We start from the raw sequence: 14,154 nt of genomic DNA, 5'->3' as shown, positions 1-14,154 counted from the left end.
CGGGGCCCGGCCGGCGGCACCTCCGGGGCGGTGCCGGAAGCGGCGGCGGCTGCGGAGGGGCCGCCATGGTGTGCGACAAGTGTGAGTACGGGGGTGCGGGGGGCCCTGCCCTGCCCGACCCGGCCCGGCCCGGCCCGGCCCGGCCCTGCCCTGCCCTGCCCGGTCCTCGGGGATCTCGGGCTGCCCTGAGCGGAGCAGCAGCCGCGGGTCCCGGGCTGCTCAGGGCGGGCCGCGGGTGGCGGTTCCCGGCTGGGCCCTGTGTCAGCTGTCATTCTCTCCTGTGTGAGCTGGAATTCTCCGGCTGTGGAGGGTGTTAATGCGCATAGTTTAAATGATTCTGTCCTGTATCACCGATAGCCAGAGCAGCAGGACCCGGGAAAGGGATTGTCCCCCTGTACTCGGCACTGGCGAGGCTGCGTCTCGAGTGCTGCGATCAGTTCTGGGCCCCTCACTATCATAAAGACATTGAGGTGGTGAAGTGGGTCCATAGAAGGGCAGCAGAGCTGGTGGAGGGTCTGGAGCACAAGGTCTGCTGAGGAGCGGCCGAGGGTGTTGAGGTTGTTCAGTCTGGAGAGGAGGAGGCTCAGGGATGGCCTTATCCCTTCCTTCAGCTCCCTGAAAGGAGGGTGTAGCCAGGTGGGAATCGGCCTCTTCTCCCCGGCGACAAGCAACAGGGCAAGAGAACATAGTCTTAAACTGGGCCAGGGGCCTTCTGGGTTGGACATTCGGAAGAATTTCTTCCTAATCATGGAGATCAGACATTGGAATGGGCCGCCCAGGGGGGTGGTGGAGTCACCATCTCTGGAGGTGTTTAACGAAAGCCTGCATGGGGGACTCGGTGCCGTGGTCTGATTACATGGTGGTGTTCGGTCATAGGTTGGACTTGATGAACTCAGAGGACTTTTCCAACCTAATTAACTCTGTGATTCTGAGATTTTTCCTTTGTAATGTGTCCCTATGTAGGTGAGAAGAAGCTTGGAACAGTGATTACTCCTGATACTTGGAAAGATGGTGCAAGAAACACTACAGGTAACCCCGGCAAAGTTTAGCGACTTGGTTTTGAGGTATTGGAAAGCCAGTTGGGCACCTGAGCTATGTTACCATCTTAAGACCAAAACTTTATATTACTAATCAGGTTAAATATTAAATCAAGTACTTTCCCTCCTATGCTGATCTAATGCATTGGGAATTCGTTAGTCCAGGACTCTCCAGTATTGAATTTGTCTGGTTTTGTTTTCTGGGTTTTTTTTTCCTTCTTACATAGGAGAACAATACATAGAGTATTTAAATGGAGTATCAAGTGTTCTGCTACCCTGTCCCCTAAGGCTGTGCTGAGTATTTTCTCTCTCTTTGTGACTTTATTTGCATATGTGTAAAAGTTGTAAGTGAAGATTTTTTAAGTATGCTTGAGGCAGGGAAACTTACTTGGTTATTGACTTTTTTTTTTTTTAGAAAGCGGTGGTCGCAAATTAAATGAAAACAAGGCATTGACCTCAAAGAAGGCAAGGTTAGTACTTGACATTGATTTTGGCTAAGAACATCAGTTAGGCAACTAACTGAAGCCAGTTTCCTGCATACCTAGGCAATTACTCCAAGCTTGTCCAAAATATGCTTAATAAATTAGAATTGGGGGGATTATGGTACTTGATTAGTTGGTAAAAATATGTCCATACATATTTCAAGGGTGCTTTCTGCTCAGTCACATAGTGTGGGCAAGTATTTTCCTGCAGTTCTCACTGGAATTGCTAGGAGATGATGCTTTTTGTAGGAGAGAAGATGAGAATACTTATTTTCTGTGCCAATATTGCCAGGATAATCTCTTGATCATTTCCTTCATGTCTGTGGGCCTTTCTGTTTGAGAGGGGGCAAGATGCTGCTGGAAGGTGTTTAAGGTCAAAGTCATGTCGTATCTTAATAAAAATAAACATTTTTAGTTCTGGTTTCGTGAAGTTGTTGTCTGGGATGGAAGAAATGTCTCTTAATGGGGAAAGTGGGAGCTTTTCTGCATACTTTGTGTAGCCTTAGAAATAATTAAAAATAATTCTTGTGTGTTTCTTTTCTAAGTTACAGTTTTTGCTGGAGTTTCTGACTGCACCCTCTGGCTTAGACTTTTTGGGATGAGGCAGAAAAAATACTTCATTTCAAGGTGTATAAATAAAATACTTTTCCTTTTTTCCAGGTTTGATCCTTATGGAAAGAACAAATTTGCAATATGTCGGATTTGTAAGAGTTCTGTCCATCAGCCAGGGTCCCACTATTGTCAAGGATGTGCCTATAAAAAAGGTGAGTTTCACTGAGTGCCAAAATACCCCAGTTTGGCTTAGAACAAGAGAGGAGGTACAACACTTGAATTTGTATTTATGAAGAGAAGGCTAAGATGAGATTTAATTGCTATCTTCAACAACTGGTAGGCAGGCACAGGGAACATGGAGTCAGACTCTTAGGTACACAGAGATAGAGTAAGAAATAGTGTGCACAGGTTAGAATGTGGAAAAATTCTAATTACATACGAGGAAAGCAATTTCTCAGTCTGGGAGTAATCAAATATTCTAGCAGTAGGTACTATCAGAGGTTGTGGAATCTTTGCAAGGGGTATTCAGAGCATGACTTGAATAGTCCTGAGCCAGCCTTATCCAAATTGGGTGTTTTAAGTGGGGCATGACTAGAGACTGAAGGAGATTTTTTAAAACCTTTGTCATTCTGTAATTCTGCTTCTTTTCAAGTGTTTCTAGTATCTGAAGCAGAACATTTGGAAAAATAACTCTAAACTTAATCTTGGCAATTGCTTAGAGAACTGTCATCTAACAAGTTTGATCTTCCTTAATTAAAAAAAACCCAGGTCTTGTAAAACTCAATTGCTGTTGCAGTCCCTTTTCTGGTCCCTCCTCTCACATTTTTATAATAGCTAAATCTAAAATTCCTGGATGGAAAAAAGGCATTATGAAGTCAGTTACATGATTTAATGCCAAGGAATTCTTAGAGCACATGAGGTGAACTGAATTTTAGATGTAGAGCTACAGCCAACCAGTAGTAAGCTTTGTTTATGAAATTAATTGTTGGATAAATATGTGCTGTGTCACTGAGTCAGTTGTTTAGCAGCCTGCTGTAGGAATGTTGCCTGCTGGGTCCTCCCCAGATAGCTGTCTGAACCCCAGGTGGTAGAACCTTCTACTCTTTCTTAAATTTATGTGTGGTTTGGGTGGGCTTCAGGATTTGATCTTTGTGTATCCTTCCAGGTTGAACCTGTTATCTCCATAAAATTGAGAACTTTCTAATGGCTTTAGGTTCTAGCTCTAACCATCACAGATGTTGTTAGGGCATACTTGTTGAAGCTAATGCAGTCCTACAGCTTAGTGCTCCAGCTGTTGCATATCTCTGAAATTGAGAGGCAATCTCAAGTTAATTAATCTTCAGTATAGACCTGAAGTCAGTATTTAGTGGGCTGAATTTTGGTCTCCACAGTAAATCATGTGGCACGTTCCCTGCTGTTCTCTTCCCTAACGGACTGCCAGATATGTGTCCAGTCATGATGTCAATGTAGGAAAGCACAAGTTGGAGAAAGCAAGGGTAGATGCCACTTGACATTTTTCATCTGCTGGTGAACGTTTCTGTAAATTGAGGTGTGGTCCTACCAGATAAAAGACTTAGTACCTTTCTGCTTTGAAAGGAGAGGGAAAGATTGAGACAACCCACTCCTCTGCCAAACTTGTGTACATTTTGGTGCTCTGGTCTTTTGACTTGACACTCTTGGGAGTTTAGGACAAAGTCCTTTGGGACATCGGTGTCCATCACTTCAATTCTCAAGTATTCTTGGTGTTCATTGTTTTTCACTCCTGCTCTATAAATAGGGTGTAAATAAACACCAATTCACTCTTAATTCTATGAAAACATATTCTAAATTTTCCCAGTTCTCTGAAGCATCCCACCTGTTAATGCCCCATTTAGCAGTCAGTTTGTTGGTGACTTTATTTTCTTAGCCCTGCTCCTTTCTGTCCATCTCAGGCCTCCTTTGGCTACAGGACTTGAAATGATTATCAATACACCATTTTTACCTTTTTGTCAAAAGTGAGCCTTTCCTGGCTCTCTTCAGGCATTCCAGCAAATTACAGAGGCTTCCAGCAGTATTGTAAATGATAATACTCTCAAAATAGGGCTTATTTTCTTTAGTGGAAGGATCCCACATACACTGCATATTAATTTGTATTAGGAGTGACAATATTACTTTTAAGTTTGTAGTATCTGCTGAGAACATGTCTGAGAACTGATAGATTGCAAATAAGAGCTCATTTGAACAATTTTTTGAAAAAGATCCTTACGAAAGCATAGCAAGTGTGTGTTTGATGAAAGATTTTAATGATTTTAAAATAATTTACACATTTTGTGTGCTTATAGGCATCTGCTCAATGTGTGGCAAGAAGGTTTTGGATACGAAGAACTACAAGCAAACATCTGTCTAATTGTACTGACTACTCTTTTTATGACTTTTAGCTTCTGTGTCTTTGTACAGTAACTTTTCTCTAAAATGGTTTGTGAATATTACTTTCTGGAAGATGGTGCGTTTACTTGGAATGTGAGGTAAAGACAGCCTGATTCCCTAAAATGTACATAATATTTGATCATTATTGTAGCACTAATATTAACTGGTATTTAAAGGTAATGGCTTTCAGGAACTGAAACAGTTTAAAGGGAAGAAGATTCTAGTGATTAGGTTGAAACTGTGTTACCCTCAGAACACAGATCTTTGAGATGAATACCTTTTTTCCCTATCACAAGTCTTCTGCTTATCTTGTGGTAATGTTTTGTAGATGTATAAAATATGAACTTGCATCACCTCATTAAAGTGTCTTCATTTAATTGTATGCCTATAAGTATTTATTCTCATCCCAAACTATTATGGCCTTGCTCTTCAGATTTAATGCAATTGTCCTGTTGTGTTTTGTTTCTGACCGTTATGGTTGGTTAAATCACAAATTGGTAAGTTAATGAAATCGGGTGAGTTGCCCTGCCAGTTCATTGTTTGGCATTGTTGTGGTTTAGCCCCAGCCAGCAACCAAGCCCCATGGAGCTGCCCCCTCACTCTCCCACCGTCAGGATTGGGGAAAGAATTGGAAGCGTAAAAGCTTGAAAACTTTGGGGATAAAAACAGTTAATAGGGAAAACAAAAACAAAGAATTAATTCACTACTTCCCATAGGCAGGCAGGTGTTCAGCCATCTTCAGGAGAGCAGGGCCCCATCAGCTGTTATGGTTTCTTGGGAAGACAAACTCATCACTCAGAATGTCCCCCCCTTTTCTCCTTCTTCCTCCCACTTTTTCCACTGAGTATGGTGTCAGATGGTCTGGGCTTACTATCTCTTTGGTCAGCTGGGGACACCTGTCCTGGCTGTGTCTCCTCCCAACCTCCCAGGCAGCCCCAACTCCCTTGCCAGGGTGCCAGTACAAAAGGCAGGAATAGCCTTGGCTCTGTGTCAGTCCTGCTCCGCAATAACGAAAACATCTCTGTATGATCAGCTCAGTGTTCAGCACAGATCCAGAACACAGCCCCAGTAAGCCACAAACAGTGAAGAAAACTAACTCCATCCAAAACCAGCACAGGCATTAAACTGATCAGTTATTCCCTTGTTAGCCTCCAAGGAGACTTTGCATATGGTGTCAAGGTGGCCCAAGGCAATAAAATAATGAGCATCAATTTCTAAATATCTCGGTCTCATCATTTTCTTAGTCTGTCTTTTTTTAATACTTGGTTTGAATTTTATCATGTAATTGCTTATATACCTGTTAAATTTACCAGATCAAAGCAGGCTGCCTGCTTTTCAGCTCTGGTTTGATACAAGAAGTTTGTCTCTGAACAGGAGAGGCTGACTGTGGCTCTCCAATTCTTTTGTCCTTTGCTTAGTTTCTACATATTAAAGCAATTTCTGTTATAAAGTATAATAATTACTCCCTTTGCGTGTATTTTAAGAAAAAAGAATTATTAATTCTTAATTCATGGTTAATTTTTAATTAATTCTTAATTTAGGGCAAAGAATTATTCATTCTTAATGCATGGTGAAGTTTTTACTAGACCTGTTTAATTGTTTACTCCTCCCTGCAACCTCCTCTTGGCAATTTCATGCTTCCGCAACTGTCTTTCCACTGCAACAGAAAAACTATCAATGGGAATTTCCCTGTGAACAGATACTCTGGTTTGGGTTTCCTTTTGTTCTCATATTATTCCAGAGGAAAAGTGCATGACTAATGGAAACTGACAAAATTGCTGTTCTTTCTGTGGGGCAAAATAAAGAACACTGGGCATACAATCATCCTCTTTGCTCTTGCTTTCCTGCCATGCTGTGGTTGTGCTGCAAGTAGCCCTCTAAAGAGGATTGTTTGACATTTCCTATCATCCTTAACTATCCATTGTTAAGCATTTATCACCAAAGTATTTCATTCAAATGTGTTGGCTTCCTGCAGTTGCTGAAGAGGTAATTATTTTTGGCATTTTATACTTGCTGAGAAGCTTGGTCAGGATGATGGAATGAGCTGGGCCTCCCAAAAGAAGAGAGGAATGCTGCTGCTTTTTATTGTAAAAGCTGCTCCTACTGTAACAACTGCATAGAGGTAAATGGATTAGCTAGCTGGTGATAGCTTGGTGCTGGCCACTTGTTTCCAAACACATCAAGGAATTCCCATATTAGTGTATATCTCTACAACACATCCTTCATGTGGGTGAGAAAAAAATGTCTGTATTGGCTTCAAGTTTCACAGAAATCTTGTCAGCAGTGTGTGTAACAATTTCAGGTGGCAGATTCCCCAATAATCCCTGAACTCTTCACCCTTTATGTATATGTGCTATAAGACTGATTGATTTTTGCTATTCTGTGAGTAAAACTCTCTTCCTAAAACTGGCCAGTATCTCTATTTCAAAAGTGTGACATCATAATTCTTGAATGAATTGGCATGAATTGAATGTTCATTGCATTCTATAAATATTGGCACTGAATGAATACCTCCTTTTGAAGAAGAATTAAAGATTGAAGAACAACAGGAATTTAAATAATATGATGCTTGGTTCATAATTATTTAGTGAATTGAGCTTTTGTACATTTGTGTTCTATAATGTGGAGCTTTTATTAATTTGTTTCCAGTAATAACTGGACAGCTGCATTTGCATGGTAGAATCTGTTTTTGTTGTAAAAGGACAGGTTTTGATTTGGTGGGGGTTTTTTAATGGTGGATACAAACTCTTCTGTTTTTCTAGTGGTTTTTACATGCTCAGGATCTTTCATCTGTAGCTCTCAAAGCTCTTCAGCTTCATGGGAGTATCAGTTCCAGAGATCTGTAAGATTTGCTGATGTAACACTCAATATTCAGAAAAGCTTATTTTTCAAGCATTATTTTGAGGTCTCACTGCTTTAAATTTAGATCACAGGCCATCCATTTCCTGAACCTCAGGGATCTACCACAGTTCAAGGCAGCCTTGTCAGAGAAGCACTTAAGGGCAGCTATTGAACTTAGATACACCCTCAATATAATTGAATTGTCATATAAAAGCATATTGTTGATGCTGAAAATGTTTTGGAAGCATTGGATGTCTTTCCTGAGACATTATGCAGTGAAAAACAAAAGAAAATTTGTAATGGAAAATTTCCAATTTTGTTTAATGTACTGAGTAGAACACAGTAATATTCCCAGATGATCAGCCTGTCCTCTAAATCACAGGTTACATAAGAGATTTGTGCTGCCAAATTTAGTAGGATTAGAATTTTCCTCAATACTGCTGAATTCTTATACTGTCCTTGCTCTTCCTTTGTGTGTTCATTGGCCAGAACTATTACTGAGCTAAGGGTAAGCAACATTTTGGTGCAGAGCATTAAGGGAACAGATTGGCTACATAATGTCACTGTAACTGGAGAAGCCCATCAGATGAAAATTAAATAGGAACTGCTGAAGGATCCTTGTTGTGTCAGGGTGTTCTCCCATTCTTTCTCAGGTTTTATTTTTTAACTCTGCTCTTCCTGCTGCAGAAACTGGAAAAAGGACCATCCAAGAATGATCATTTGGCAATACTATTCCAAAGCACTAAGACTGTTTTAGCGGTTTACTTGTAGAAAGGTGTTTTCCCTCTTTGGTTCATTCTGTTCCTTCATCTGCAGAATAATAACCAGAAAGACTGTCTTCTATACAAGGATGTCACTCACCACCTTGCATTCAGTTTTTCTTGAAAATGGCCCAGACTTGCACCTATTTTTTGGTGTTTGTTTTGTTTTGTTTTGTTTTTGGGGGGGTTGTTTGTTTGTTTCTGGTTGTTTTGTTTTGTAAAATAAGGGATGTACAGGTTTCAAATTGTAAGTCTGTTGCACCTGCTTGTTCTGGCGTTACTCCTATCATCAGCCCATCTCTCTGCAGTGCCTCAGACTGTACGTATCTTCCAGTTCTGCTCCACCCAAAGACACTTAGGCTATGACCCTCTTCCAATTTCCCCACAGTTCTGGGCAAGAATGGCTGGTGCCTTTGTATTATCAGTGGTCATTAAAGCTATATGCAAAAGTTGAAACACAGCTGTTCAAAGCAGTGCAATGAACCATATTGTTTTATTTTCCTAATACAAAGCTGTAAGTTTCCTAGATACACAAGATTCCCCAGCGTGAGTGATTCATTATTCATTGAAAGATGATAGCCAAAAGCACAAGCTCTTTACATCTATAATGACAAAATTTAGTTTATGATAGGGCCTCTATGCTGTGAATAATATTCTGGAGCTACCAAAGTCTTTAGAAATCCCCTTGACAAATCATTGCTTTTCCTGCATTGGAGCTGGGCTTCCTGATTTTGTGTAAGTATATACAGCCTAAAGATGTGCCTTTTTCTGTCATTTGCTTTGGATGTTGGAGAATCCAAGAGTGGTTTTTGGCATGTTGCTCCCCAGGCACTGACCCAGCAGTTGCTTAATAGAACTGTATTCAGTGAACAATGGTTCAGCATGGTATCATGAACGTATCTCCTTTGCTTAAGAGTTTCTCAATAGATCAGTGGTTTAGAAAATAGATGTGGCCTGGTGTAAAAGAGAATAGTGGTGGCAGGAAAACCCTCCCTGAATATCACGAGAGAATGAAAACATTGCTGCATCACAGGTGAGGTTTGCTATTAAGCAAAAGTATTTTTGCTCTCCCAATCAGCAGAACTGATTGGACAATATGAGAAAGCCTGATGGCAGCCCTTAGAAATTACAGACCCACATGTTTCTTCTTGTGGGAGTTATAGCTGTGCCTCATATGTGACCACAGTTATAGCTGTGGTTCAAAACCAGTCGGTTTTGAACTGCTTGTCTTCCTCCCAGATGTGTGCTTTTATGGACGAAGTTGTCATCTGAAATTCATCAGGAACTGGGTTTTTTATCAACTTTTATGGGAGGGGCCATAGTTCACTTTGCAGAACATGTGTTTATCATGTCTGGCTAATGCAGAAAATGCAAGTGCTCTGTTGTCAGGGAGTGCTTACTTCTTGCACTGGAGGGCAACAGAAAAAGCTGTGTTTAAGGAACCTGGAAGAATCTGAGATCTTGCAAAGCAGCTGAAGAAAGATGGATGAAGTGTTCTCCATGTGGGTATTGCTAGTAAAAGGTTACTTTGTTACATGGTTCAGGAATACACTACTGACATTTGATTTTTTGCCTTGATGCCATTCATTTGTGATAACCAGCAAGCAGATTTTTTCAGGCACTGGTGGCTTGATGACCAAATAACTACCTGATTAGGCAGCCATCTTCAGACTGGCTTTCTAGTAGAAAACTTCTCAAAACTACTCCTTCCTTTCTGTCTCTCTCTTTGCACTAAAAGATGCAAACTGAACTTAGCAATGTTAGTGACTCATTAGGCGTCAGCATTTCCAGCAAATGCACTTGCTGTGTGCTCATCTGCCAAGTGCCATTGGGAAAACAAATGCTGAGGAGGGTTTGTTTTCTGTGTCATCACCCTGTTGATGATTCAATATCAGTATTGTTAACTGTTTCAGGTCACAGACAAACACACAGAACTCCCATCTGCCATTTTCTACTGGCTGATGGGTCCCATCACATGCATCTTAAATGTATCATAACCAGCCCAGTCTCCAGGAAATCATTACTTGCTGTTGATTTTTGATTGCTCCTTTTGCTGCCATAGAAGATAAAGATTTTAAATTGATACAGCTCCCAGATTATGTAATGGATATTTACTGTTCTGATATGTTTACTACTGTTCAGTAACACAGCAGTGCAGTTAAGACTATTTGTGACAAATGGCGTGGCTCTCAGGGAGTTGGCTTCTAGCCCAGTCCAATTGCCATCTTTTATTGATTAAAATATTTGAATGCTAATTGGATTAAGCAGACTTTACTCTGACATCGTACATTGTCTGTCTTTCTGTGGGAGGCTTTTGAAAAACTGATGACATGACATTTCAGTGATGAATGGCTTTCATTTTATGGCTTTCAAAAGCATTGTTTCCTAAAGGACGGGAAATAAAAAAAACCAAACCTGATATAAGGAAACAGCTATTCTACTGATTTTCAGATTGGTTTGATTTGGATTGTTTATTAGAGTTCCGAAGAAATCTTTGAAAGAACAGGCATATTTTGTTTATGAAGTGGTGTCAGCCTGAATTTGAAGAGTGCCTGAAGCTGTGACTGAGTTGCTCTACCTTAAATTAGATCCTTGTTTGAATAATGAGATATTAGTAACACTAATTGCTGCCTTATCAACAGAATATGGGAAATATAAATTCAGAGACTCACCAAACAGGCACATTTCCCATCCTAGTTTAGAAATTGTGGACAGGTAAGTAGATCAGTATGGATTTACATAATTTGGTAGGGCTGCCCTGGAGATGAAGAAGGAGGCATCATGTACTCAGTCCATGTGGCATCCTGCAGTGCTGTTGTGGAGGCACTGGGCAGAGAAGCTCCTGGCTAAAGAAAAAAGTAGCTAAAGAAAGAAGTGTCTGGTAGTGAGGGCAGCTGGATTCAGGTTCTAGAAGTCAAAGTATTCAAATTTAATTTCTGTTGCAATTTCTAAAACATTACAAACAGTGAACTGTGCGAGTGAATCTTTGAAGCTTCTAGGAAAACTTTGTAGAGAACAGCAAAAGCTGTTTATTTATTTCTCAAGTTTTTGCTGCTAATATTCACCCCCACCCCTTTTTTTGGGAGGGGGGGTAGGATCCAAAATTCCTGGGTAATATACAAGCATTTATTACTGGTGAACTTTGACTAAGTGCAGTACTGATAGTTGCACTGAGGAAAAAACAGATGACCAGGTATATGACACATGAGTTAAAAAGAAAAAAAAAACCAATTTGTAAAGACTGTCACAATCATTATAAAACAGAAAATTTTTAAAATTATTTATCTTAGGTGAATTAAAAACAAATGATCATGCAAATATTAAGGTTATAAACCAGTTTGCAATCTCCATGCTTTTTTTATTCTATGAAATATTTCTGAAGATTGTGTTGTGTTTTGGTTTGTTTTTGTTTTTTTTTTTTCAGAAAGAGCTGGGGGCCAGGGGCATTTTTTTTTTTAAAGTTTAACTATACTTAAGCAAATAATTAAAAGTTTCAAATCCTTTCCAGTATAAGACTATATATGGCAAGTACTTAATACTTCGGGCTATGCATCTGTTTTCTTTGTGTAAACATTTCCTCTGTATAATTGGTCAGTTTTCAGCATTGATTAAAGTTAGATAGGAATTTTGACATTTACTGAACATTTCATACATAAAACTATCAGTTCAATTTGTTCTTACTTGAGCACGTATGGGCTATGATATATTATCCCGGTTCTACCAAAAATTAAGGCTTATACAGCTAATTGTAGGGCATTTTGTCAAGAAGATGGGTCAACAGGATTACAGTGCTTTGAAGAACAACTATATCTGAAAGTACATATGCATTTGAAAAATGCTGTATTCATAAACTAGGTAAAACTAGGAATGCTGAATAGATCAATAATCTGATAGGAAAATAACCCCCAAAATGTATAGAAGAAAAAATTTTGATTCAAATTCAAATTTGATTCAAATTCAAATTAACAGTCAGATTTTGTCACACTTCATGCAGTATAGTATCTCTTTCTCCTAAGTATCACTCCTCATTTGCTTTAGAGGTGCAAATATCTAAGGATAGCTAGGTATCTAATTCCCATTGAATTTATTTCCTTGAGAATGGGTGCTCACATTAAGCTGTGTAATAAGGTACTCCATAGTATGTGCAAGGTACAAAATGTGGTAGGTACAAATGTCAGAACAAGTGGTATTTTTAATATACCATCACCATCAGATTTACTGTTACTGCAGGTTTCTATCCAGTAAAATTTTAATTAAAAATTCAGTTTGCCATTAGTGGGTATATAGTGATACAATAGAAGCTGATTTTTTGTATTACCTTGTTGCTTCTGTATTCCCTTCAAAAAGAGGGAAACTGCTTCTGAGCTGGAATTTCTAGCTGGTGATTGTAGCAGAATTTCTTAGAGGAGGACATGATTTGTATTTAGACTGTAATTGAATCAGCCAGACTGGGCCTCGTGGTTGAGGCCTGTAGGAGTTAGTGGCACAGATGGAAATTCAGTGCCAAGTCTATGGCACAGTTAGAATTACAGCTTAAGGTGTTAGGAAGGGACAGAGGGTTTTCTAGTAGTTAGCAAGTACAGTAATTAGTGTGGACACAGTAGCTGCCTTAAGAGTTTGTTCAGCAATGGGTGTTTGCATTTTTCCCTGTGCTGTATGCCAATAAGAATACACCTGTGAATGTCAACTATGTAGAACTGTATAAAACCTGCCATTTTAGATGGAATAAATGGAGAACGTAGCATTAATCATATTGATCAGATCTGCGTTTTGTTCTCGCCCAAACTTCCCATTATTTTGGGTTCCCTCGCAAATGGTGGTAAGTAAATTGCCTTCACTGGAGGTATGAGGCAGCCTGTTAACTGATGACTGAATATTTCTGATGCATCGAAACAGGCTGAAAGTGCAGTACTGATATACATGGCATGGTACTTCTTTGCATGATACAGTGTATCATTCAACCCTTCTCCAAGTTGTTTTAGAAAATTGCTTTAGGTTAAGGAAAAGAATTAAAAATGTTTTTTGAAGCCTAAACAAATACAGGTTTGTCCTCTTCTTTGGATTCCGCAGAAGGCCCCATAACTTTTCTATGTATTAGAGAGTCCTAACTTTGGGATATAGAAGCGTTTCTTTGGGGGAAAGGGACAGTCCTGGAGGAGAATGGCTCTCCACAACCACATATCCATATTCACTGTAGTCCACTTAAGCAAATTCCAGCTAGTGACTTTTAGGTATGGGCACGTAATTGCCTTGCTGTTTTTGTGGTGGGCCATGAATTCCAAAGGGCAGCTTAACAGGCAGCTGTTTCTGAAGTGTTGTGGCATGTTTGTCGAGCCATGTCAGCTGGGAATTTTAGCTTGCACCCTAATTCTGCCAGCCAGATATGATAGAGGACAGTGGAGAAGCAACAAGAATCAATCTTGTATTTTCTGGCTGCTCATAGGCAGGATGTTGTCTGGGGAGACCTTTTTTAATCAAGGCACCTTTTAGAAAACAACCTATAGAATCCTTTGAAGTGGGAATCCCGAAGAGCAGGGCTTAGTGGTGTGAGTCCTCAAGGATGTTTGGTCATCCAGTTCTCCTTGACATCTGGTTAATGCCTGTGTGTCTTTGGGAATATGTTGTTAAGTTTTTCTTCTGTAGGTTTTGTTAGAATGTGGGGTGAGTTGGTTTGGTTTTGATTTCTTGTGAGGGAATGAGTAGGTGGTTTTAGATTCTGACAGTGAAATGTTACAGTGGCATTATGCTGCGAACAGTGAGAGAATACCTCATCTGGTTTTTGTTGGGTAGCTATGAATTAAACACTTTTATTCTCTAGCAAGAGTTTTAGGAGACTGCAAGGTGCTAACAGAATGTGAGAACAAAGCTGTGAAGTAGCTGTTTCTCTGACAGAGTTTCTCCAAACATAACACAAACACCACATATGGTAGCTCTAGTGTCTGGCAATTGTTTTTACTGTTGGTGCTGTCAAACTGTTGGAGTCTGTTTCCATTTAATTCTTGATCAGCATGAGAAATTTCTTCCTTGGATTTTGAATCTTCCTGCAAGACTGCAAAATACAATTGAGGAGTAGAG

At 39.9% G+C, this 14,154-nt stretch overlaps 1 protein-coding gene across 1 annotated transcript; it reads left to right on the top strand.

Moving 5' to 3' along the window:
• The first annotated feature begins 31 nt into the window (after window positions 1–31).
• On the top strand, window positions 32–4,854 carry CRIPT (CXXC repeat containing interactor of PDZ3 domain). The gene is made up of 5 exons (XM_066178480.1): window positions 32–81; window positions 964–1,029; window positions 1,453–1,507; window positions 2,180–2,283; window positions 4,393–4,854. The coding sequence occupies exons 1-5, from the start codon at window positions 66–68 to the stop codon at window positions 4,455–4,457; spliced, it is 306 nt and encodes a 101-aa protein (XP_066034577.1). The 5' UTR covers window positions 32–65; the 3' UTR covers window positions 4,458–4,854.
• Window positions 4,855–14,154: the final 9,300 nt, after the last annotated feature.

Source organism: Chamaea fasciata, unplaced genomic scaffold, assembly GCF_029207755.1.
Source record: "Chamaea fasciata isolate MVZ Bird 193981 ecotype frontalis unplaced genomic scaffold, bChaFas1.0.hap1 SCAF_3, whole genome shotgun sequence".
In the NCBI taxonomy this organism is placed as follows: domain Eukaryota; kingdom Metazoa; phylum Chordata; class Aves; order Passeriformes; family Sylviidae; genus Chamaea; species Chamaea fasciata.
This window is presented reverse-complemented; position numbering and strand designations above follow the sequence as displayed.

Excerpts from the sequence above, each read along its gene's own strand:
- CRIPT (XM_066178480.1), top strand. Across the intron at positions 1,030-1,452 it reads TGGTGCAAGAAACACTACAG|AAAGCGGTGGTCGCAAATTA; the intron begins GTAACCCCGGCA and ends TTTTTTTTTTAG. Across the intron at positions 2,284-4,392 it reads AGGATGTGCCTATAAAAAAG|GCATCTGCTCAATGTGTGGC; the intron begins GTGAGTTTCACT and ends GTGTGCTTATAG.